This window comes from Monodelphis domestica, chromosome 3, assembly GCF_027887165.1.
Source record: "Monodelphis domestica isolate mMonDom1 chromosome 3, mMonDom1.pri, whole genome shotgun sequence".
Classification (NCBI taxonomy): domain Eukaryota; kingdom Metazoa; phylum Chordata; class Mammalia; order Didelphimorphia; family Didelphidae; genus Monodelphis; species Monodelphis domestica.
Genome location: NC_077229.1, coordinates 387,664,914 through 387,692,239, shown reverse-complemented (window position 1 = coordinate 387,692,239; position 27,326 = coordinate 387,664,914). Strand labels below are relative to the sequence as shown.

The 27,326-nt window shown below is 33.4% G+C and overlaps 1 protein-coding gene across 3 annotated transcripts in view; it reads left to right on the top strand.

Annotated features, from left to right (window-relative positions):
• TENT4A (terminal nucleotidyltransferase 4A) overlaps positions 1-23,106 on the top strand; it is an 88,432-nt gene extending 65,326 nt beyond the window's left edge. The window contains exons 6-13 of one of the 3 annotated variants that reach the window (XM_007486799.3): positions 3,967-4,095; positions 6,483-6,696; positions 10,440-10,566; positions 12,913-13,013; positions 13,197-13,369; positions 14,010-14,168; positions 18,516-18,680; positions 20,720-23,106. In XM_007486799.3, the coding sequence (XP_007486861.2) occupies positions 3,967-4,095; positions 6,483-6,696; positions 10,440-10,566; positions 12,913-13,013; positions 13,197-13,369; positions 14,010-14,168; positions 18,516-18,680; positions 20,720-20,911 (1,260 nt within the window). In that variant the 3' untranslated portion in view covers positions 20,912-23,106. Of the gene's footprint in view, positions 1-3,966; positions 4,096-6,482; positions 6,697-10,439; positions 10,567-12,912; positions 13,014-13,196; positions 13,370-14,009; positions 14,169-18,515; positions 18,681-20,716 lie in introns of all 3 variants that reach the window. The other 2 variants (XM_001371500.5, XM_007486800.3) reach the window with 2 other exon arrangements.
• Positions 23,107-27,326: the final 4,220 nt, after the last annotated feature.

Sequence of the window (27,326 nt, the reverse complement as noted above, 5' to 3'; positions counted from 1 at the left end):
ACATGTCATAGGAGCAGCCCTCATGTTTATTTTGAACTTTTGTGTTCTAAAATGTTTTCAGGAGCAGCAAGAACTATTGAAGAGTAGGGGAAGATGTTAGACTTGGTTACCATTAATATTACTACTCATTTTTAAACTTGAAGTGAGTCACTGTTCCTTAGTGAACAGGATTAACAATCATAAATTAAGAAAGGTGATAGTGAACAAGATTCATGTGATTATATAATTTTTCTGCTCATTGTGTAATGAAAATGTTAGGATAGAAAATGAGAATAAATGCTCAAAACATTAACATTATATATTTTTGCCTTTGTTTGAAAGTCATAGTATAGTGAGAAGAGGGTTGAACTTGACAGATTTACTTGGATTTATATCCTTCCTATGAAATATCTCAGCTTTGTCACCATGGGGAAGTGATTGAACCTCAATTTCTTAATTTGAAGAATGAGGATAATCCCTATAGTATTTATCTTCTGGGTTGGTAAGGTGGTGATAAGGTGATCTGAATGAAATGAAGGGTCTTAGTAGGTTTTGAAGAACATTGACATTAAACTGAAACCAAAGGGCAAACACAAAGTTTGGAGGATTTTGAAGTTAGACATTCTAATCAAAATAGTTAAGGGAAATAAATTCAGCTAGGTGTTATTTAACAGAACTCTGAGGTGTCATATTTAGATTGAATGTTTTGTTCTAAAACTTCAGCACCATCTTCTTCCCTTACAATGTGGTACTAACCCTGTATTCTAAAAAGTTTTACTAGTAGGGCCTGTGCTCCAGCAGGTCTTTGAAGAAAGGCTAGCAGATGACCTCTGGGTATGTCATTGAAGGGTCTAGGTAAGTTCTTAGTCTTCCTCTAGAAGTGGCTGACCACTCCATAGTGATGTTTTTTCAGAAATAGCTCATTAAACCAGTTTTTCAAGGACTTTTGATCTGTATTACAGAGGAGATTGCTCATACTGTAAAGGGTAAAATTATGGTTGAGACTGAAACAAATCTAAATTTAAGTGGTCGCTGAGGGAAATCCCAAATAATAAAATACCCAAGTCAGCTGCCAAATTTTATGGTGATTTAATTGATATAGTAGAGCAGATTTTAAGAAGAAAGAGGGGGCTAGTACGGGGCAGGAAGATAGGAGATCTAAAAAGTAAGGTTTTGAGTGTGAAGGAGGAAGGAATCAGCCTGATCTCCAAAGAGGTTTAGCTAAGATACCTGAACCTGAAATCAGCTCCAGGGCAAAACTCACCACCCAACACTCCAAGATGTCGGAATGCTTAGCATGCTGCCAGCCAGAGTCATCTCTCCAGGGAAAGAGGCCAGAGGCAGGAAGTGATGTGCCTTATATGGACCTTTTAACATCACTTTTCTATGTCTCATCTGTACCAATGAGGACTTAGCTTGATTTAGGACAGCCCAGAGGTCTGTCCTTTTTTTGCACATGTCTGTTGAAGGCCATCTCCTCAGATAATTAAATCGTGAATTTGATGCAGATCTTTCAAAATCTTGTTAAACTGAGTAGGGTGGAGAATGTGGAGTTTCCAAGACCTGATTCTATTATTCCAAGAATCTCCATTGTTATTGATCAGGAAATAGCTAAATCAGATCTTCTAAAGAATGGTCTGATTAGAGTGGAATAGTTTTGAAATTCACAATACTGATGAAATAAATCACTGATTCTTGAAAAAGCATGGAAAATAGATAGTTATTGATCTCTTTGGAGTATGTTTAGACAGAGAGCTACCTATAATCACAGGGAAGACACACCTTATGGCTTAGCTCAGCTGTGGCAGCTTATCTGAATTGTATGAGTTGTCTTCAGAGGAGTAAATCTGTATCTCAGTGGGAAATGAATCTATGAAACCAAGTTAAATTCCATTAACAAATATTTATTACATACTATATGTAGATCACTGTGGTAGGTGGTAGGGATAAAAAAAAAAACAACAAAAAAGTCTCTGCCTTCAAAGAGCTTATGTTATCCTGGGATCTTACGTGTATAGAGAGATAAATAATGCAAACAAATTTTACGAGGTAGAGCATAGTAATAAATAGGGAGATCAGAAAAGGCCTAGTGTAGAACATTGCATGTTCTTCATTTGTGCTTTGATAGAAGCTAAGGATTTTAAGAAACAAATAAGGAAAAAAAAACATTCCAAACATAAGGGGATTGCCTGAGTTAAAGCATGGAGTTAGGGGATGGAATGTTATATATAAGGAACAGGTAATAGACTAGAAATGATAGGTAGGAAGTGGTTGTACCACAATGACTGACTGTATTACTGGATTACTACTACTATCTTAATCTTTTTTAATCCAGAAATTTTTAACTTCAATTTTATGAGAATGCATGAAATTATATAAATCAAAGTAAAAAAAAAAGTGACTTACTTTGCATTCAAATTTAAAGTATATCTTGGAAAAGAGATTTTACCTATATTGAATGAATCATTGAGTGCTAACTTTTGTTGATGCTTCAAACACTGATATTAAATATATTTAATTTTTAAGTGCGGGAACCTTTTTTTTCCTAATACTAATATTCCTAGCTTATTTTTCAGATCCTAGAGCTATACACTTGTAAATTTCAACATTAGTACTCTATAAGAAAATATTTATAACTAAAATTTTTTTCAGTAATTGGGGTTAAACTAAAACACAAAACAAAACCTAAAAACTAATCCTTTACTTATTTAGATTACATACAAAATAAAGATGTTTACAAAGAATAAAATGGACAGATCATCCATTTAAGTTGTTCAGGATTCTACCCTCTAGCAAGTTAACATTGGATAATGTAACCATGACCTAATCTAAACAAGATATCCAATGGTAGGAGGCTCTGGAACATCTACTCCCAAAGAGGTGAAATCAGTTTATGAAAATTTTTTCATATGCTATAAAGACTATGAATAAAACATTTTATTATAGGTATTTGTGTTGCTTGACTATGTATGTTTATTATGTTTTCAGTTTTCTTTTTATTAAAAAAATATTATTGGGGTTGATCAGGCAGGAGATGGGCAAGGATAGGGATTCAAATTTTTTAAATGAGAAGAGAATAGAAGGAAGGCCAGAAGGAATCACAGAAAAGCAGAATAGTTTTGAAAGTTGCATGTTGAACTTAGAAAGACTATAGTTAAAAGTAAAAGCAATTTTCCATAATAGAGAGTTCCAGTTTCGTGTATCAACTCCTACTGTTCTATGATGTAGACGGAACTTGTTGTTTTGGTATTTGTTTTTTAAGTTTAGTTTTTTTTCTCATAAAGAATATATAATTTGTGTGTGAATTTTAGAATGTTCAGAAATAGAGTGTGTAGGGGGACATGAAATTTGTTCCTACCTTTTAAAGTATATGTATTTAAAAAATGTCATAAGTCCACAGTTTATTTATCACTTCATTGTTTTTATATTTATTATATTTGATTAAATTTTAATTTAAAAGTTTTATTATAAGCAATATAGACACTTTTATATTGAAAGACATTTTCCTGAAAATACTCAGCTTCTCATTCTACTTTAAATTACAACTTCTTTGTAGGGTTGGGAGAATTGTGAATCAAGTTGGCTGGGTTGAGAAAATCCTTAATTCTTTAGCATATTCCTTTAAACAAATAGCAGTTTGGGGAAACATGGGGAAGATGGATGTAGTTCTGGGGTTGGGTGTCTCTTGAGGTAGAGAGGGGAACTTAGTTCTTCAAAGGATATCCTTTCAACAAAAGTTATTTAAAGCTCCTTCTTTTCCCCATTCTTCTCTTGTAGCAGAACAAAAGTAGAAGGTACACAACTTGTACTTGACAACCCAGCTGGTAAAAAAGTAACTTTTCAGGTATATAGATACCTAGGACAGCTCCTAAAACCTTTATGTAATCCATGTGAAGTTTGTAACCTTCTTTATCTCCCCCTTAAGGTATTGTAGAATTTGTTAAAAAATGTATTAACCATAGTACATCCATTTTCTTTTCTTTACAGAAATACTCATTGCTGCCTTACTTGATTTTAGTATTAAAGCAGTTCCTCTTGCAGAGGGACTTGAATGAAGTTTTTACAGGTGGAATTAGCTCTTACAGCCTAATTTTAATGGCCATTAGCTTTCTACAGGTAAGTAATTTTTCTGACCAATTTTTAAAGATGAACAAATATACATTTTATATTCTACTTATCTTCCATTTTGTTTTATAAGAAGACAAAATTTTTCTGTTCCTTTTTATTCCCTTATCTTTACTCATATTTGGTTTTGGAACATATGGCTTGTTGAATATAAAGTATGTGTACACACACACACACACACTCTCTCTCTCTCTCTCTCTCTCTCTCTCTCTCTCTCTCTCTCTCTCTCTCTCTCTCTCTCTCTCTCTCTTTCTTTCTCTCTCTCTCTCTCCCTCCGCCCTTCCTCTCTCTCTCTCTCTCTCCCCGCCCTTCCCCTCTCTCTCTCTCCCTGCCCTCCCTACAAATTTAGCAAAGTGGAGCCAAATGGTATATATCAGGTATAAACTGACTCTAAATAGGAAGAAGAGGTTTTCCCCTACCAGATAATAAAGAGGGATTTTGCTTTGATAAACATTGTACATTAAACTCTGGTACAGAATATTTTTGCTCTGATGGCTTCAGTAGCACGGAAGTCATATTTGATTCTCAAATATGGTTATTCAGACTTAACTTCTATACTGCCTTCCAGTTCCATATATGCTCACAGAGCATTTCCACTTAGATGTTCTGTTATTGCCTCAAACTCTTCAAAATTTTGAGATCAGCCTGTTGTCATGGATAGAATATTGGACACTGTCTGAAGATCTAGATGCAAATTTCAGCTCTGCTATTTATTATTAAGATGTTAATTTTCTTTCCCTTTATTAACCTCAGTTTTTTATCATAAAATGTGAGGGGGTTAGATTAAATTATTTTATCCATTCTAGCTCTAACTTGTATTTTCTCTATTCAAAGCTAAATCTATTTTTTCCTACTACTTTTAAACACTTGTTTGATAACCGTTTTTAGACTAAGATAGAAAGCTGACTCGTATTTGAATCTTCTATCCCCTATATCCAGGCTGTCACCTAATTCTTTTCTATTTTTATTATTCATCTTTCCTGACAGTAACTTTCATCATAGCATTTTTGAATTGCTGCAATAGCTTTGCAGGTGGTCTACCTTTTTTTCTGTCCAATGTCTTAAAATCAGAAGATTAAAATCTTATTTTCCATTTCATCATATTACCTAATCAAAGATAATGTGTTTCACATTTTTCTTTAGAAGAGATTGGACTAAGACTTTTATCTTTTCACACACCAAATATTTGTAAATGATATATAGTACAGAGTATTAATTTATATATGAAATTATTTCCAAAGAAAATTTTGAGAAATATTTAGTTCTGATTAGTTTCCCTAGTTTTTTTTTTTACCTTAGGATACTTAGGTAGATCATTTCCTGAAAAAGGAATGCGTACTCTTTAGAATCTGGTAAAGCTGATTTTTATTAGTGTTGTGCTCCAATATACTAGGACAGGGATTGTCATTTATCATCTTTATATTCAGAGAACTGTTTACAGTTTCTGATAAGGAGATAGTTAATGCTATTTAATTGAATATTATCACATTAAGTAGGGATCTAGTTTTTAAATGTCATAAGCTTTGGAATCTTATTATGTTTTCAAAGTAGTATACAGTGTAGGAAGAAGATAATTGAGGTTTTTAAAATAACTTTTTCAGGAAATGCAGCTCTTAAGATCTTTCTACCTCATCTATCCCTTTTTAGTTTCCAGTTTTTTAGGTTCAATCTAAGCTGAATTTTTCTCTTTAAAATAAAATGTATGGTGGCCTGAATTGCTACTAATTTGTTTGAATAGGGAAATATTCAATTCAGTGTTGTAAATATACTTTTAAAATTATTCTACATTAGGTCTATTGATATTTCTATTTCATATAAAATTGAACTATTTATTCTGGTGCTGCCCCCTTTTGGCTTTACTTTAGAATGGTCAAAAATATTAAACTTGGATTATCTAGAATTCTGACTAATATACAACATCATTAATTGAGAACTGGAAACTGAAGTGCAGAGAGGTTATATGCTCTGCCCAGTGTAACACATGTAATAAGTGGTAGAACTTAGATTCAAACCAAAGTCCAAGTTACTAAACTATTATCTAGCAAGGCCTAGGAATAGAGCAATTCTGTTTAAGCTAACATTGTGAATAACTAGGAGTTATCTTATAGACCACAGATAGATGACCAGTTTTGTAATAGTTGAAATATGGTTTAAAATATAAAATTATGCTGATTATAATCTTTGATTTCAGAAAGCAATTCGAATTTTTTTAGAGCTTTAGGATCATTATAAGCACCAATTATTGACTTTGAGAAAAGAGCTGGCTAATAAGAGATTTAAGTCTTATAGGATGTCTAGAAACAGAGTTGATGGTATATGACATATATTTGGGAGATTCACCCAGATCTGTGCCAAGTAGAAATGTGTTTCTTTTGCAGTTGCATCCCAGAATTGATGCCAGAAGAGCTGATGAAAACCTTGGAATGCTTCTAGTAGAATTTTTTGAACTGTATGGAAGAAATTTTAATTACTTGAAAACTGGTATTAGAATAAAAAATGGAGGTGCCTATATCGCCAAAGAAGAAATCATGAAAGCCATGACCAATGGATATAGACCATCCATGTTGTGCATTGAAGATCCTCTATTGCCTGGTAAAACCAATCACTTAATATTCTCTTATTTTCACTGAAAATTGTGAAGATTTCTCAGAACTAGTTGTTAATGATTTCCAAATATTGGTCATCTTAACCAGAAAAATATAATGTGCAATATGGCTCCTTTCTTCCCTTCCTCTCCTCTCTCCTTATCTTTCTCAACAGGATGGAACTATAGACCTGTGCTGGTCAGACCCTGAGGCAGCTTTGTGACTCTCAGTTTAGAAAGCCTTCACCAATCTGTGCCTTGCTAAGTGCAGACACCCCCTGATCAGCTTTAGACTAACTGTAGCTTAGAACTTTCTACCTTGTATATAATTAGCCTCAGCCTTCTCCATTATCAGGAATCATAAACATGAGTCTCCATTCTTGGATCTTTTTTGCTTTTAATAGATGGCACATTTCAGTCTAAATAATCTTAAATACAATCCAAAAGTTATTTTTAATGTCTTATTTGACACGTTTTAAAAATTATAATTTTTCAGAGATTGTGAGTTGAATGATACTTTTACATTTGTGCAGGGCTTAAGATTTATGTATTGTGTAATTAGAGTTTTGTACCCTTGGACTTCATTTCCCAGAATCCCTTTCCTTTAGTCCCCACTTTACGTGCTTACATTATGTAGATAAAACTTTCTGTAACCCTGCCCTCGTGCTCTCTTCTCCTGCTTTTGCAGTCTGGGAAACTGCTCTTTGCTCAGGCCATACTTTCCCGCTACTTCAAGTGACTATGAATAAATCTTATAAAATATAATACATGGAGTATTGGATATTAATTTTTAATCTTATATTTCTGATTTCTAAACTTACTCTTGCGAGGTACGGATTCTTGTTGCAGATAAAACTGAGATCCTTTCCATTTTGTGGATAACGTATTGTAAGGTGTTATTATTATCCCCCTTTATAAATGAGGAAACTGAGGCTAAGAGAAGTTAAGTGATTTGTTTGTAACTAGTGAATGTCAAAACTGAAATTCAAACTTTTGCCATTTCTGGCTACAAATCTGGTACTCTTTGCATTATATTATGCTGCCTCTAGGTTGGCCATCCAAATTATAATCCATAATCTAAATAGTCTAACTGACCATTTAAAAATATTGTAACTTAGTTCTGGTTTATTAAATGTTATAATACCTATTTATTATTATTAAATACTCTCTTGAAACTGTTACCATGTAAAGCTTAGAGTTTTCTATAGGATAATAAATCACAGGTAAATGTGTAACCATCTAGCCCAAATTCTCAGGGAAATATTTGCTTCAATGGGTGTATCAAGAACAGCCAGTTATTATCAAGTATAGCAGAGGTGGAGTTGGAAAGGAGGGGTTTTGGGGTCCTCATGTGAGGAGTGATTCTGGCCAGACGATGACTGATTTTACTGGGGACCACTTACACTACTGGGGGCTACAGGTAGAGAGATACCATACAATAAATTTCCACATGAGTGATTTTTTTCTCACAAAAATGAAATTTGTTATATCTATGTAATCTCTTAAGGAGAATTTTAAAAATAAACAGCATATAGCTTGTTTTACTATTCTACCTTATTTTCTGCTAGCGCTCTTTATGTGTGGGGCAACAGCAATACTTGCCATGTAAGCTAAACTAGTTTTTTCTTTAAAAATAATGAAAACAACCCAGAAACTTAATTGAATTAGGAGATCAAACCTTAGGCAATTGATATATCTTCCTATTGGACTGGGTACAAAAAGCCAGTACATGAAGAGTCAGTATGCTTAATGTTTCCAATCTTGGTTTCATTTAAGTTTTGAGGCCATTTTCAATTCAAAGCTAGCCCAATGGCAAGAATGTCTCTTACCACAAAACATATGACAATCAGTTGTAAATTGGACATAACATATTTTCTCTAGCAATAGAACTTTAAAGTTTACAAAAAGCTTTTTTCACAGCAGTTTGCTAAGGCAGGTATAGTATACCTATTATTCCTATTTTACAAACGAACAAACATACTATGAAGTTATACCACTATAAGGCCAAACAAACAATTAAGAATAGTAGGCAGGACCTGTAGCCTGGTTTCTTCTGACTTTAGAATCCCAATGTTCTTCCATGATGTTATACATTCTTTTTTTTCCTCTCTGTTACAACCTATACCAAACAAGTTAGGGATGAAATTATTCACTATTACATGTAATTGGGGGAAATTATTAAAAAGGATGAATTATTCAATAATATATTTGCAGATGGAATTATAAAGAAAATCACACTGCTGGAATATTAGAAATCCCTTACATGAATTAGTCAGATAATAGTTGAAATACTGATCCCGTGTTCTAACTAATCATTTCATCTGCAGTTATAAGAAATGTCATTTTCCTTTGAGTTCACTATATATTGAGAATTTTTCACAAATTGAAAAGCATCTGGAAATTATTCATTCATGCAAGAGTAGTTTGATTATATATAGCTCATAGGTTCATGGATTTAGACCTGGAAAGGGCTTTGAAAGCTATCTTACCAGTTCTCCCATTTTACAGATGAAGAAACTATGGCCTAGCGGAGGTTAAATGACTATTGTAGGTCACAGAGTAAATGGCAGGATTGGTATTCAAAATCCAGGTTTTCTGACTCCAAGTCCAGTACTTAAAAAAAAAAATCTTCAATATATCAGGGTGCTTCATATTTATATAGCTTAAATTCTTCATTTATCATGATTGAAGAAGCTTTTTAACCATATCTCATTTTCATCAAGTATTTGAAAATGATTTTTGAAACAATTTTTTAATTGAATTAAAGTAATAAAACACATATTTCTTGTTTGCAGTAAACAAATTTAAGTGAATTGGGGCTTTCAATGATGGTAATGGCCAAAATCTTTTCACAAGCTTTATACTTATGATTAACCTATTGAACTAGCTGTACTTCATCTCCTTATAACATTAAGTATTTGTTTAAATTTATTTTGGTAAGCCAGATAACCAATATCATCATGTATTTTTTGAGCCAATTACAAGGTAATTTAAATTTAAATACATTTAAAAATGTATAGTATACATATCTCCAAAATGAAATCTTTACTCATCTTTGAGAAGTAAAGATTATATATTAATTATAAACCATATTATTTTTGTAAAATAAAATGATTATATCTAGTCAAGAGACTGATTTAAATGAAATCTGGCTTGAATTATAGGATTAGAGTTTAGACTTTGTACTAAATTCTGTCTGGTAAATACCTTGCAATATCTAATTAGTAATCCTTTATTAAAGTAATTTCAAGGTAGTTTTAAGTTTAGATTCTAGTCCTCAGGTATAATAAAATATCTTCGCTATCATAATATGTCAGTTTTCTCCTAATAGGAGAGTACAAAATTATTTGATTAGGAGTTGCCAGTTTTCTTGACTTTGTTTTTATTTTAAATATGTAAAAACTTGCTGATCAACTCTCAAGCACCCATTTTCAATGTAGGAGAAAATGAGTCATAAAACTGATAATCTAAAAATAATTTCTCTTTTAATTTAGACTATAATTAGAGATAAATATATTCAATTATATGATCATTCAGGCACCTTTTCCCCCCACTCATGTCCTTTTTATGTATGAAAGCCCTGCTATAGGGACCAAGCTTTGAATGTTAAGTAAAAGTTACAGTAATTGTTATAGGTAACTGTGAACTGATTAAAATAAATACCTTATGTAAAAAGTAAATACAAAAAAGTTATCTGAGTAATTACTGTTTAAATGCTTTGTAGATCTTTATAATTGTTATCTTATTATAGGAAATGATGTTGGCAGAAGTTCATATGGTGCCATGCAAGTGAAGCAAGTTTTTGACTATGCCTACATTGTTCTTAGCCATGCAGTGTCACCACTAGCAAGATCATACCCAAACAGAGATTCTGAGAGGTAATATGAGTTTTTTGTTTTTTTGGAATTTTCTGGAAAATATTCAATTACCTACTATATTGCTATATTCCTTATTAACATCTGGAACACACTAGCCAAAACAAATGTGTTTCCTTACAAAAATTTCTTTGACTTACTACAAATTGTTTCTTGGTTGTTAATCAAATTTTATTTGAATTGGAATAAGATTATAAGTAGTAGCCCTTATAAAAAAATGTATTATGTCTAATGATCTAGAAAATGCAAACTCTAAATTGTGGATGTTAGCAGAACTACCATTTACTTTGAACTCCTCTTTTCCTCAAGTAATCCTGCTTTTCCCTTCTCAAATCTTAATCCAGTTCTGAGTAATTAGCTAATGATTTTGTTATCTCTACAGGGAGTCTCCAGTTTACCAAAATTCAGCCTATGTAGCAATTGAACATATGAAGGGGGGAGGTTTCCAGAGTGACTAGAGTCTCTCTCATGTCTCTTGTGAGTCAACTCCCTTTTTTTTCCTAAGTTTAAAATACATGAGAAGTAATTGACTCAGAGCAATGTTTCTGAAACTTTGGTCTCAGGACCCCTTTACATTTTAAAAAACATTGAAGACCCCAAAGAGTTTTTGTTTATCTATTGATATTTAACATTATAGAAGTGAAAACATCTTAATGTGAAACTATTTTTGATCTTGAGGACCCCAAGAAAGGGGTTCAGGGACCCTCAGGGGTCCCATGACCACTTTTTGACTTTGATAATTGTCTTCGTGAAATATAGAGAATTAGTGATATGCTAGTTTTGTGATGGCGAACCTGTGGCACGTGTGCCAAAGATGGCACACAGAGACCTCTCTATGGGCTCTCCAGATCTCCTGGCTTGGGACTTGGCCCCATCCCTGAATGCAGTGGATGGGGCATTCTAGCCTCTCTCCATCATCCCAGGGGCTGAGCACATAGAACCATGCTGCCTTCTGCCCTGAAGCCATGAGCTGACTCCCTCTTTGAAGCTGTGAGCTGCCTTGCTGCCACACTGTATCCCTCCCTGAAGCAGCAATTGGCAATGCTGCCCCCTCCCCAAAGCAGGCAGACTCGTGGACATGCCCCCACACAGCTGAATGAGAAGGGCAGCCCAGAGAGGCAGAGAGAAAGGCAGATTTAGGACTAATAGCTTGGCCCTGCCCCCAAATGTAAGGGGGAGGGTATGGGGCTCAGGAGCCTCCCTGTGAGCTCAGCCCACCCTGACCCCTGTAGGGGTGGGTGGGGTACCTGCACACAGGGGGTGGGGCATGTAGTTGGGGGCATGGTAAGGGACATAATGGGGCCTGGGCATGGGCACACAGCCTGGGGTGGATGGGGGGCATGGCATGGGGTCCCCAAAAAGTTCACCATCACTGTGCTAGTTTCTGAAGAATCTACATCTTCCCTTCTGTGCCACCCTTCCTCACCCAAAGGAGCTTCTTCCTATCAGGCTATTTTAAGAGGAGGAAGAGGGGAAGAGAATGAGATCATGCTGGAACTTAGGATATATTTTGCAATTAAAAATATTATTAATTAGATATAGTTGAAATCATAATTAGAAGTTTAGGTTACAATTTAAGATGTATCAATCATTTTGGGCTAGTCTTAAAACCTAACCACTAGTTCTATGATGCTTTTTCTAAACCAACTTTATAAATACAGTTTTGGAACACAACCCATTCATAAGCTTGGAACAGCCCATGTAGACTCTTATTTCTTATGTTGTACTTTTACACAATCTGTTCTACTTAATATGTAAAGTGGTTTTGGATGACAAGAGTCATAACATTATCTGTTGACAATTTTTTTCTACCAAGGTTATTAGAAAGAGGCAAAATTTTGCATTTAAATGTTTGAATATATAGCGTTTGACAAAGTATGGAAATCCTTTCAAGAGAAACAGTTTTATCCACATTAAATTTGAATTTTGTTATATATAGCATTAATGTCCACACTAAATAGAGTATTGGGTGCTACACTATTTAGGATTTTGAGTTAATTAAACAATTTTTCTTTGCAGGGGAAATTAAGAGCAGCTAGCTCTAGGCCTGAAGAGGAGAGGGGCTAGTACGCAAATAAGGATCTTGTTGAGCACAACTTCCATAACATGATCACTTAAGAGGACTTAAGCTTATAGCAGCATCCAGTATCTGAAATGTAAACAGGATTTTTACTTAATACCAGAAATCAAAGAAATTTTATAAAATGTTAGCTTCTTTACAGACAATTGCCTTTGATATTTAGCAAGCTGTCATGTTGATAAATGATATTTTAGATTAGCTGGTTAGTGGGAAGGATACAAGATAATTTTCAGAAATTTTTACAGTAATCTTCAAACTTTTTTTTTAAGTACACTAGGTAGAATCATCAAAGTAACACAGGAAGTGATTGACTATAGAGGATGGATCAAAGAAAAATGGGGAAACAAAATTAATCTATCACCTGAACTTGGTAAGAAACAGTTATGTTTATCATGACTTTTATCTTTTTGGGGGGATAACTGATGCTTTCCAGTTGATTTTCTCAGTTATATCTAGCAACTGAAAAGCTATTAATTTTTACAAAAATATCAATGGAAAATTATACAATATAGATGATTTTAGAAACTTTTTTCCTCTAATTTTTTTCTAACAGATAATAGAATAAAGATAAAAGAGCAGATAACTCCATGTAGTGGGGATCAACCTCAAAACAGAGACACAGAATCACCTTATAGCCAGCGTTTGACTTTACCTTTGTCTAACACCCAGCCTCTTTCCTCTGGCTCATCTGCTTCTTCTGTATCTTCACTTTCTGGTAGTGATATTGTAAGTATGGATGATTTTATGATATGTAGTCAATGTAAAACACCGGTTTATAATAATGTGGCAATTCCTTCTACTGAAGATACTTCCTAACATATTGCAACAGTGTAATTAGTGGTAAATGTTAAAATTCCCCACAAAATTGTTATTTTTACATAAGGATTTCAGTGCCAAAATGCTGTATAAATGTTTTCATTAAATTAAAATTGTCATAAAGGCTTAAACCTGATTTGTTGCTTCATATAGCCCTTTCTTTATGTCCTTACTTTGTGGGAGAGTTGATCCTATACTACTTTAAAAGAAAATCAAATAAAAATTGAATTTGTACTGAAGTTATCTTTCTTAAATATTGAATTTAAAAATGCTTTTGCAATAGGGAAAGAGACATCATATAAAGAACTTTATGAGGTTATTTATATCCTGCAATATTTTTTATTCAATTGAATTCAAGTTATGAAATTATTTCATAGAAACTACAGGTTACTTTGTGACTTGGGTTTAAAATTGACAAAAATATCAGACTCATTAGTTTTCATTAGCATAAGACCTAGTAATTTTGTCATCATTACTTATTTTTTGGCAAATAAGCTAATATTCTTTTTATGAAGCTGCTTTTCCTTTCTAATTTTTCTCTACAAAAAAGGATTCTGATACACCACCTTGCACAACTCCTAATGTTTACCAATTTAGTCTGCAAGCACCATCTCAGCTTATGGCCAGTTTACCTACAGCATTGCCAATGCCAAGTGGTAAACCTCAGTCAGCTCCTACTAGAACGTTAATAATGACAACTAATAACCAGGTACAATTATTTTTATATTTCTCTAAAATGTTAATTTCTAATTTCCTGAATTTAGGATTTTAATTGCTTTGGGATATTTTATTGGTAGAAATGGTTCCCCAAAACAGTGGTTTTTTTGTTTGTTTGTTTAACTTTGATGTTGGATGATGGGTACAATGCTGTCTTAAAGTAGTGAATATATTGGGGGTAGAGAGAGGAAATTGTTAGGATACAATATGAAACCTCACCCAATCAGGGACACTTCTGAATAGGAAAAAGGACCAGTGGATTTTAATGTAGCCTTGGAAAGAAAAAAAGATAGTTTTAAAGCAATCTTCATGGTATATATACATTCTCATACTTACCCACACTTATGTAGATAGAAATGAACATATCTTACCTTCACTCAAGAGCATTTTCTCACTTATTATCTCCTTTATGCCTGTCTCTCATGAAGAAATGATCCTTCTCCTTGCCAAGGCAAATTCTGATACAGGTCTCTTGATCTTATTCCATTCTGTCTTCTCCTGTGGATCCCTTCCTCTGTCATCCCTACCCTTTTTTTAGTGTTTGATCTTTTCCTGACCATTGGCTGATTCTCTGATGTCTGTAAGAATACCCATGTCTCCTCATCCCTGTTATCCTTTATAAATTCTTATCACTTAGGTTAAGTTTCTTGAGAAGATTATCTTCAATGAGTACCTCACTTTCTTCTTACTCAATTTTAAATCTCTGTAATCTTGTTTTAACCTTTATTATTGTATGACTTTGGGCAAGTCACCTAACCTCCCTGGGCCTGACAGTTTCCTCATCTATAAAATTAAGCAGTTGGACTAAATGGCTTCTGGAATTCTTTCCATCTCTAAGATTCTATAAATCCTCCTTTAATATTCATTTCTCATGCAGTGAGTTATTTTATAAAAAGGGTTGTCTTATAATGAAATCCTTTTGGTAGTTTGGTAAATTCCTTTATTTGGTGATGGGGGAGTTGGGAGGGAAAGGAGTCCATGTTGCACCTATCTTAAATTCCACTTAGTAAGCAAGGTTTTAGTGTGTGTGGTACTTTATACTCCATCTTTAAAAATTTCAGTTCAAAACTTTATTTTTTTAAACTTAAAATTATACTTTCTTCCATTCCACTTAATGTAAATTATTTTTAGGCTTAGTTGCTATATAGAGCTTATTCCACTTCATGTAATTGAGATAAGAATTTCCCCTACCCCCTATCGTACCCCATTGAGATATGATTAGTAGTCCAAAAGAAAGATTTGAAAATACTTTGATTTTGTATCTGTAACCAAATTGTGCTTTAGTAGGGTATAATGTATGGAGGAGAAAGTATTCCCTCAATAGCCCAACTAAAGGCAAGCTAGAAGAATTGCAAAAATTTTGTAGTAATTTGAGCATAAAATATGTTAGCTATTTCCTAATGCTTCGATTCCACTATGGGGAAATATGACAACATTTGGTTCCATGTTTTATAGGACAAATATTCATTATTAAGGTAAAAAAAGAAAGAAAATATTGACATGGAAGATGGATAAATTTTTTTTTATTAATTTCAGGCAATTACAATTTTAATCATTCAAAGTTTAGTATTTGAATGCTGAGGAACTAAATTAAAGCATTCCCTTGCTGAAAATACTTTTTTCCTAAATTTTTCTAAACATCCTCTGGCTTCTTTGTCCATCATAGTTTGTTATATTTATTTGTATATATTTCATATCTGACCTTAGTAGGTTGTACCTCCTTGAAGGTAAATACTCTTTTTTTTTTCTTCTGTTCTTGGTGCCAAGAACTGTAGTTTATACATCATAAGCTGTTAGTATTTAAGTGAAATTGAACCGATTTAGGTATTACATTATAATCTTGAGTTTTGACAAGAAGTGAAAACTTCCTTAAGTAATAACTTTTGAAAAGCCCACTTTTCCAAGACTCAGTTGGTATAGTGGAAAGAGTCCTCCTTTTGAAGGCCTAGAACCAGGTCTTCCTCTTACTACCTATGTGACCTTGGGCAAATTATCCAGTCTCACTGGGTCTGAGTTTTCTTATCGATAAAATTAAGGGGAAAGACTACCTTCCAGCTCCAAAGCTATGATCTTGTGATTTGTTTTCTGTGTGACCAATTCTTTTTAAGTTTAATTTTCTACCCATATTTAGAGACTCCTTGCAAGCCTATGCAGTGTACAAAATGTAACAGGTGTTGAAACAACTTCTCCAATAGAATCAGAATGCTGGAAGTGGATAGGATTTCAGACATTTTATCTGACTCCTTCATTCTATTGATGAAGAAACTGAGTCTCAGAGAGATGATTGCCCCGGGGGCACAACCAGAAGTTGAGCCAGATTTCTCTGCTCTTCTGCCCTTCAACCCCCTTCAACATTCCCCCAAGATGAAATTTTAGTCTTTTAATTAGATTTTGGTGCACAGCTTTCAGGATAAGGGTCTAAGATTTAAATGTCTCTCAGAGATATCAAGGGTCCTCATGAATTACATTAGGAATTGATGCCAGTTTTTTTTTTTGACATCAGTTACGAGTATTATCCTATAACATACTACCTTCTTTGACCTTCCCTTGTAGACTAGAAAAATACAACTGACAAAGTAACATGGATGTATGATAGTACACACATTTCATATTCCAAGTTTATCACTTCTGTGCTGAGAGGAGGAATGCCTATTTCATTTTTTATTCTTTCACACCAGCATTGTTCATTCAATTTCCCTTCTTTCACCTTCCTTTTTGTGTTTTTTAAATCATTGTAGTCACTTTATATATTGTTCTCAGTTCTGCTTTCTTCCCTTTTTATCACATCACACATAATCTCATATTTCTCCTAGCTCGTTTTTTATTTGTAAGATACTGTTATTATATATTATTTCATATTATCCTATATTCTAATATTCTATATTATTTTCATATATCACAATTTGTTCAGCCATTTTCCAGTTGATAGGCACCCACTTTGTTTCTTTTCTTTTCTTTTTTTGCTGCCAGAGTACTGCTATTCATATTTTGGTATGTATGGGACCTTTCTGTCATTGGCCTTGTGGTCAGGAGCCTCTCATAACTCCATGAAGGGACACTCCAGTTAATAAATATATACAGAGAAGAGTGTACACATGAAGGGATCCTTGCTTTGTTCCCTCTCCTTAGAGCAGTGCTGCTCCAATTTTGTTTGGTCATCCAACCCTACTGACTTTCAAGGACCTAATTAAGAATTTTTTCCCCCTCTTTATTTGGGAGTTCAACTTGCCTTAATCTTAATATACAATTGTTAGACTGTTCAAAGTCTGAGGAAGAGTTATTGAATGAAACTACAGGGGAAAATAATGAAAATATTAAGATAAACAAATTGAAAATGTTGACCTGTAGAAAAACAATAAGGCAAAAAATGTTATTGCTTTGCCAGTAACCATACTCTACACGTCATACTAGACAAATCAAGTTTTGAGGTCACTGATTGTGATAAGGAACATATTATTGCATAATGACATTACATACTTGAAGTAGGAAATTTTATCTTGAAAAGAGTAAGAAAGTGTAAGTTTAGGTCACTTTGGACTAGTGGTATCAAACTCAAGTTGAAATGGATCCCTGTAAAAAAGGATCCCTGTAGAGGCTGCATATTGACTTAGAAAACCATAAATTCACAATTAATCTATTTTGTGTCACGTTTTTATTTATTTTGTTAAACATTTCCCTATTATATTTTGAATTTTGCTAATGGCTTAAGGCTTGCTTGCAGCTGAACCTTAATTTGGACAGTTTTGCTTTAGACTTCTCTCTTAAAACTGAATAGTACTTTATTTCACATTAGAATACTACTAATTATTTCTTGATTTTGAGCCAAATTTAAATTTTTGCAAAATATTCTCACTTTATGAATTAGTCCTCTATATTTTATTTTAATAATAACAGTGATTTTAGAGTTTACAAGTATGTAACATTCTCTACATTTATATGGTGCTATAGGATTTATGAAGTACTTTATGCTGTATTTGATTCTTGTACTGCACTTTGAGGCAGGTGCTATTATCATCCCCATTTTACAGATGAGGAAACTGACTTAGGATAAGTGAGTTGCCTAGGGACACAATGCTATTAAGTCTGAAGAGGGGTTTAAACCCAGGTCATCTTGCTACTTGCCTATATAGTGAGTCTAATTCTAAATAAAACCTATTGTTTTAGACTTTTAATGGATAAAATTAACTGCTCTAATGTACCTTTATTCAGAAGATATCTGCAAGAATTTCACTTTTGTACTTTTAGTACACAAATTTCATTTGATTTAGGATTAAAAAATTAATTATTTTTAGGCTATTCTGCTATTCATTGAATGTTTATTGCTATTTCTTTTTCATAGACTAGGTTTACTATACCTCCACCTACCTTAGGCGTGGCCCCGCTTCCTTGCAGACAAGTTGGTATTGAAGGGACCCCATCTTTGAAAACTGTTCATCACATGTCCTCTCCTGCTGTTCCTTCTACATCTCCCAACCCACTCTCAAGCCCCCATTTGTATCATAAGGTATGCTTTTATAGTTTATACAAAATTGTACTAACATGCTATTTGAATTCAGAGTTTTAACCATCCTAATCTATTAAACTGAAAAAACAGGTGTTGAAAATATCTTACTACTAGCAAGATATTTCAAAGTCTGGCTTTGTGAGAGCTATAATTTTAAGACAAACCCACAATTTTCTAAATGTATAATGCTGACATTAATACCTTTTAAGTAAAAGCCTGTGCTTGACAAGAAGGGAAGAAGGGCATCTAGGTGGCATGGTGGCTAGAGCCCTGAGCTTGGGTTCAGATCTGGTTTCAGACACTTATTAGCTTTGTGACTTTATGCAGTCACTTTAACCATGTTGTCTCAGTTCCTCATCTATAAAATGAGCTGGAGAAGGAAATGGCAAAACATCTTTGCCAAGAAAACCCAAAATGTAGTCACGAAGAATCAGATATGACTGGAATTACTGAGCCACAATTCTTGATGAGTATTTTCCCCAATTTGTTACTCATTCTGTCATGGTGCTTTCTTGTTGTTAACTTGACTTTACTCTTGATTTGCATTTGACCTATTCCTGAAGAATTTTCTTTTGTGATACTCAATCTTTATGATATTGAAAATCTACAGAGAGAGTTTAAATGATGAGAATCTGTTTGTACTCAATAAATAGCTATTAAAAATTTGGTGTCATGATAAATGCTTCTTCATTTGCCAAGGTTCCAGAGAAAATGAATACATTACTTTTAATAAAATGAAAACAACTAGTAAAGTTGGCCTCTGCTTCATAATCTGCATTCTTAAAATTTCCATGCTTAGCAAATTCCTTCAGTTTTCTGTTTTTTAAAAAATCCTGAGGATTCTTTTTTTTTTATTAATTTGCAACTCCCCTAAATATATGTTGTCTAAGTAGTAAACTGTCATAAAGAAAACAAATAAGTTAAACATAAAATAAATGTTTAGGTATACATGTATATGTGTGTACATATGAACATGTGTACACACATATACATGTTTGGGGAAATAAGTTTGAGCAAGAGTTTCTGAAATATTCATAGTAATAATGCAGTATGCCAAGTGGACCCTTGAATGTATTTGATTTCACACCAATGACTTTTTCCCCCCTTAACAGTATAGGGACTTTACAATCCTAGGACTGATATATTATGTGATATATTTATTAGCAGCAACAATGAATCTTTTTTTTTTTATGTAGCTTTTTTATTCTTTGCATCTAAACTCAATGAAGGGACAGAAATGGTAATGTTTTTTGACTAAGCCATCCATTCCTTTTTTAATCCTCTAAGAATGAAAATATTTCTCCTTGAATGAAACTTTTACATGATAATACTTAAACTTTAACAAGAGTGAATGTTTAGTAATCATTACTATATTGAAAGCATACCCACTAACAGAAAATGAGAAATATCTCAGATTAAATTCAGAACTTATAAAAAATAAAGAATAGTCTTCCAAACATGCTAAATGTTTGTAATTTTGACTTCCTTTATTTATATTTTCCCCAATTTGTTACTCATTCTGTCATGGTGCTTTCTTGTTGTTAACTTGACTTTACTCTTGATTTGCATTTGACCTATTCCTGAAGAATTTTGTGATACTCAATCTTTATGATATTGAAAATCTACAGAGAGAGTTTAAATTTTCAAAATCTCTGAAATTAGTTCTTAGTGCGGGGTTTGACAGACTGATATAAACCCAAGTATAAATCATTATCTTACTATTATGGTTTTTCTATAAGGAAATGACTACTGATTCAGAAGTTTATGATTGTTGTCTTTTTTTCTATGGGATGTGGGACCAATAGATTGATGTGTGTGAACTCAGAAATTATTATGTAGGTATTTAATAGTTTTATAATATTTATATTGTTCCCTAATTATAGAATCTGTTGTGCTGCATTTACCAAGTCATTTTTTTCTAAATAATATATAGCTTTTTCTCTTATGATGGAGACAACTTTTGATCTTGTGATTATGCTTATAGTTGCTATCTTGGCCTAGCTATGTCATTGAAAATTCTCTATTTTTTTTTTTAGCAGCACAATGGCATGAAATTTTCCATGAAAGGAACTCATAATCATAACCAAGGCAATGGTTACAATCCTGTTGGCAGCAGTGGAATGCGGCAGCCTGTGGGCAACAGAGGACACCACCAATATAACCGTACTGGCTGGAGGAGGAAAAAACACACACACACAAGAGACAGTTTGCCTATTAGTCTCAGCAGATAATGTCTCATGTCAGAATTATCTATCCCTAATTTTACAAACTGAAGCTAAGTGACATTGGACACTAAACTGGGGAACTGAGACCAGCATTCAGCACATCAGCGTACGGGTATTGTGAATATCTGCAGCTGATTATTTTGCATGTTTCTTTGTGTGGTGGTCAAATCCATCTTAAAGAAAAAGTAGTTGTGCTCATCTGTGAAGCCTTATTAAATGTGGAAGTTGTTTTCTGCCTTCCCAGGGTTATTCATTCAGTGCCGAAGCAGCTCTTGATAAAGAACTGCAAGGACATTAAATGCTTTGGCATTTTTGCTGTAGCTGCATTTGTTCCTTTGCAGTTTGGGTTTCTTATTTTTATTTCTGTCAAAGAAGCAGAGGAGATTTAAACCCCTGATGTTTTTTCCTCCAGCAGACACAGTTGGGAGTTTATAACAGTTTTACTGCCCTCATGTTTTGTTTCAAATTTCAGAACTTTTTTGCTCTGTAAATATTGAAAACTATAATTTGTGCAATAACTAAGAATTTTTTAATTTAATTTCATATTTTCACATAAGTTATATTTAATGGAAGAGGGAATTTTTTTTTAAAAATCCTATATCCTTTCCCAAGTTGCATTTTCTAAGTTGGGTTTATAGTTTTGGCAGGTTGAATGTCATTAGAAACACCACATGAGGGGTTTTTGTTTTTGTTTTTGTTTTTGTTTTTTTTAGTCTTTTTTGTTTTTGTTTTTGTTTTTCCTTTGGTAAAATGTGAGGCTTCTTGATTCATAATGAATGGGCAGAGTTGGCTTATCGTTTTATGAAGGAATTAAGCTCCAAACCGTTTTGACCCTGCTCATTAGCTCATTAGTCTGGCCTCTTGTCAGTTGTCTTGCTCTGACCAGTGAGTTTTAATTGTTGTTGTTTTTTTCTTTTTTTTTAACTAGACAACAAATCCAGCAATTAAAGTGCCAGAAGTATAACTTTCTAGGGGTGAGAAAAGGGTTGTCACAAAATAAAATCCCCAAAAAAATAAAAAAAATTTGTGAATTTTGAAATGCTTCTAGTCAGTTTTAGTAATGAAACAGAACCTGTATAATGATTTGAGGATCTGCTGAACATCATTACTGAAAAAGATTTGCCCAGTTTTAGGAATGTGGAGAAAGGAATTATGTTGATTCCATTATGGAATCTGTATAGCAGTATGCATTTGTTCTGTTAAGAGCAAATATATGAAAAGTACTTCATCTGCTCAGTGCACTCTAGGAAGTATCTTTTAATGTATTGCAAGAGAACACAGCCCAGGGTTGCACACGGTCTGAGTGGCTGGCACTTAATTTACAGATGCATACAGGTATACTATGCAAGTGTATTCTTCCATGACAACCACTGTCTTTGTTACCTTTTTTTGAACAAGAATATATACATCCTGCCTAACCCTGAGTTTTAGAAGCACCACAGTTGTCCTGGGAGTTGGTTGCATCTCAAATGCTATCTGACTTCCCGTTTTTAAAATGAGGGGTTTTAGCCCTGCTAAACACTAGAGGTGGGTTGTTTTTTGAAGTCCACTAGTGGAGAATGTTGAGAGGAAAACATTACCATGACATCTAAATGATGTAGAGAAGTGGGAAGTTTTAGAATTGATATCTGAATGTTAAACTAGGCATCTAGCATGATAAAGCTTTAAAATGTCTGTGGTATGCCTTTTGAAGCAGGACTAGCCCACATTGTCATTGGAATCTATAAACTGCAACTGCAGATTTTTTAGGAGGGCATTCCAGAATAGAGTAGCACATTTTTTCTGCAGTTCTTGATGATTGAAACTTATCAAAAATATTTAAAAATATTTAAATTGTGAACCTATTCATAAACAGATATTTATAAAGTCTGATACATAGGCCTATACTACTAATCTTTACACATTAGCAATATTGAGTATAAACCTACATTAAGGAAACCACTACACGGACTTTAGTTGGTATCTTATGTAGTGTGCATTTTAAAGCTAGATTCATAGAACACAGGTATCATGTTCCATTTCAGTCATGGTGAACCAAATGAATTGGCCTGGCTACCACTGTGGTTATGTGCTACAGGTTTAAAAAAAGATATCATGTTTAGATTTTTTTTTTGTGTGGACAACAATGTGGAAGCTAAAATTGACATATTTTTATGTAAAGTTTTTCTATTCTTTGATTTTTAATAAACTTTGGAAACCACTGTTGTGTTTGTCTTTGTGGACATACATACATACATATATATCTATCTTTCTTAGTTAAATTGCTTGTTTTTATAGTTTGAACTGCCTAAAAGAGATTACAAAAGTTATAACTTAATATTGTCTTTCTCTGTCTTCTCATAGCTCACTTAACTCTTTCACAGGTTAACAGTTCTTTTAATTTCAAGGTTCTTAATTTTAGTAGGATTATATGCAGTTTTTTCCAGACCTCAGCTCTTCATAAATTATGATAATTTTATTGGAACACTGCAGATTGCATTTCATATTTCAAATCAAACATCTTTTCTAGAAACACAAACCTCTTTAAAATTAGTTGGTATGATTTCATTTTAAAATCTAGTTTTGTTCTTTTTTTTTTACTTTTTTTAGAATATTTTTCCATGGTTACATGATTCATGTTTTCTCCCTCACCTCTTCCCTCCCCACTTCTGGAGCTGACAAGCAATTCCACTGGGTTATACATGTATTATTACTCAAAACCCATTTCCATAGTTTTGTTCTTAATGTGAATGTTGTTTTAAAGTATGTCACACATTGTAATTCAAAGAAGAGTATACATTTAGAGAAAACAGTTATTACTGATGTTTCACTCACTGGCTCCTCGTGGCAAAGAGGGGACCCTGAATTCTGGAAGACTATGCCAATAGAAGACAAGCTCCTGCATTTCTTACTTATCTGGAAAGACTCCAAGTGCAGAACGTTTTCTGTTACCTGGACCTAGTATAATTCAGAGAATGTTCATCACCAGGTAGCCTTTTTTTTTTTTGAGGGGAAGGTATGCTGGAATGTTTTTTTCTTTTTAGTATTTGCCATATTAAATATTGATTTTTAAAATGTTTTAAAAGTAGGATCACAATCTACAATTAAAAAAAAAGACAAAGGGAAGGAGACAACCTTTAGGAAAGTTCCTGCTGGATTGGGTTGAGTGGAAAGGGATGGATGAGAAAAAGAATTTTCTTTTGTGAACAAATAATAGATCTTCTCAAGTATTGTAATATAAATAAGATTTTTTAAGTACAAAATTTTAAAGGTGAATTTGAAACATAGCATTTCTCCAAATGGAGAAACTTGACAAAATGGCAATAAATTCAATTTTGGTTTTCTTTCTTCCTTTTCTTTCTCTCCCTCCCTTCCTCCCTCCTTCATTTTTTTCCTCTTTTCCTTTCTCTCCTCTTTCTTTATCTCCCTCTCAAAGTGAGCATGTAGACAAGAGGAAAGAATAAATACTTGTTCTAGATCATTCTGGCAAAATCCAGATTTAAAAAAATTACTGATATTATTGTTTTCCTTTCTAAGCTAGATACATAAACTTGTCCTTTGATAAAAGCAGTAATGACATAAATTAACAGTATTAAAGTAGCAACACTAAAAATAGCCATTTCTACCACTTAAATTATTTTCTCTCATTTTCCCTAGAGTTGATAAGTTGGGAGAGAGTAGTATCTATCTTTTTAAACTTAGTAAAAAATAGCAGTTTGTGAATTAAAGAAGTATGATAGCTAATGCTGTTCATTTATTTTTTCATTTATTACAGTGTTAGTTTATTACAAGATTTAGGAACTTAAAGTTATGAAAACATGAGCTTATAACTAGAACACTTTCCCCCAAAAGATTCATTAACTACTCGGGGGAAAAAATGTTTTCTGCTTTGTTTAAAATGGATCCAATTTTCAAAGAAATATTGAACATGGCATTAGCAGTTGGGGAGACTGGGAAAAGCTTCCTAGGGAAGGTTTTTTTTTTTTTTTTTAAACTTAGAATCAAAAGGTGTAGGGACAAACACTGGGCATGAGCACAACCAATGAAAAGATGCTGAGATGGGAAATGGCATCTTATGTAGTGAGTGGTAGGTCAGTACTATCTCAAATATTGAGCGCAGAGAAATTGCTCTGCACATGAAATAAGATTAGAAAAGTAGAAAGGAGCTAGATTATATTAAGAACTATAAATGCCAGAGTTTTTTTTTCTATTTCATTGTACAGGTAATAGACACTGGAACTTTTTGAGGGGGCTGAGGGGGCTGTGTAACATGATGAGCTGTGCTTTAGAACCTTTGTAGCTACGTAAATGGAAAGAAGAGGCAAGACTATTAGAAGACTATTGCAGTAGTCCAGGTGAGAAATGATAAAGGCCTAAACTAATGTGGTAGTTCAAAGTGGAGAAGGTGATACAGTTTTAAGCTATGGCTTTGGTAATCCTTGTCTAGGAGATGTAAAGGCAATAGATTTGGATATGTGAGGTAAGTGTGAATAAGGAGAGACAGCAAAATTGTGAACCAAGGTGATTGGGAGGATAGTAGTGCCTAATAAGTTCTGAAGGAGGAATGGATTTTTTTTCTCTCAATTACATGTAGATAAAATTTTTAATAGTTGTTCTCTGACATTTTGTGATTGATGTTCTCTTCCTTTCTCCTTTTGCCCGTTTCCAAGGCAAAAGATAATATATTAGTTTATATATATATATATATATATATATATATATATATATATATATATATATATATATGCTTTTATGCATATATATGTCAGTTTTCATGTTTGTCATATTGTGAAAGAAGACACATGTTGCTTATACAAGGAAAAAACTGATTAAGGAAATAAAGTGAAAAATACTATTCTTCAATCTGCATTCAGACTCCATCAGTTGGATCCTTGCATTGCCAATAACAGTTGATCATTGAAAACTTATCTTTTTACTATGTATGTTTCTCCTGGTTTTGCCCACCTTACTTTGTATCTCTTCAGGGTTTTTTTTTTTTTAATCTTCTTGTTCCTCATTTCTTATGGTATAATAAATAGTATTACATTACAATAACATACCACAACTTGTTTGGCCATTTCCCAATTGATAGATATCCTTTCAGTTTCCAGTTCTTTGCCACCAAAAAAAAAGTTGCTATAAATAATTTTTGTAAAAGTAGATTCTTCCTACTTTTGATTTTTTTGGGATACAGACTTGGTGGTATTGGTTAGCTCAAAGAGCATAGACAGTTTTATGGTCCTTTGGGCATGGTTCCAAATTGCTCTTCAGAATGGTTGCATCAGGCCACAGCTCCACCAGCAGTGTATCAATGTCCCAAGTTTTCTACATCCCCTTCAACATTTATCATTTTCCCTTTTTTGTCATATTAGCCAGACTGATAGGAGGATCACTCTCTTTCCTCTCTCTATTTCTTCAGTTCTCACCCTCTCTCTCCAGTTCCCCGTTGTGTGTGTGTGTGTGTGTGTGTGTGTGTGTGTGTGTGTATGTAGTCATATATTACAGATAGTGCCTCAGAGTTGTCTTAATTGTATTTTTCTGATAGTTATTTGTAACATTTTTGTATTACTAAAGATAGTTTTATTTTCTTCATCTGAGGAATTCCTGTTTGACCATTTGTCAATTGGGGGAGAATGACTTGAATACTTACAAATTTACATTAGTTTTCTATTTATTTCAGAAAGGCCCTTGTTGCTATGCATTTTTTTTCTCAGTTTGTTGTTTCCCTTCTTATCTTGGTTGTGTTGGTTTTGTTTATGCAAAGCCTTTATAATTTAAAGTAGTCAATGTTATTTATTTTATATCTTGTAATGTTCTCTATATCAAGTCATAAATTCTTCCCATATCCATAGGTCTAACAGATAAACTATTTTGCCCTCCTCTAGTCTCCAGGTGTAACGACTTTTTGTGCCATTGGACCCAGGCTTCCAATGCCGAGAGAGTGGGACTGTCTCTGTGCACCGACTTTTCCACTTAAATCTTCATGCACAGGTGTCTTTGTGTACAAAAACAATCGTCATCCTCAGTTACTGAGAGACTACAATAAAGAAGGGAATAGTTCTATTTCAGATGGGTTGAGTTGGAAATGCCTACAGGTTATCCAGTTCAATTTGTCCAAGATATTTGTGTTTTTAGCTCCATAGAAATCCTTAGGATACCTTTATCAAAAGAACCCATAATTTTTGATGAAATAACCAAGTGGATGGCATAGAGCAAAAAACAACTAGCAGATTCAAGATACAAAACCAAGACACAATGGCCTTTCTATTTCCTTCAATAGTTTTATTAGTACCACAATATTAGTCTCGCCCACTGATGAAATTTTTAATGAGACATTTATAGAATGTTATCATGAAGTTTTTGGCACTATAGACTCATAACAGGCTCTATGTCTAGTTTGGTTATAGTGGTCAGAACATTGGGAGTTCTGACTTTTAGTCAG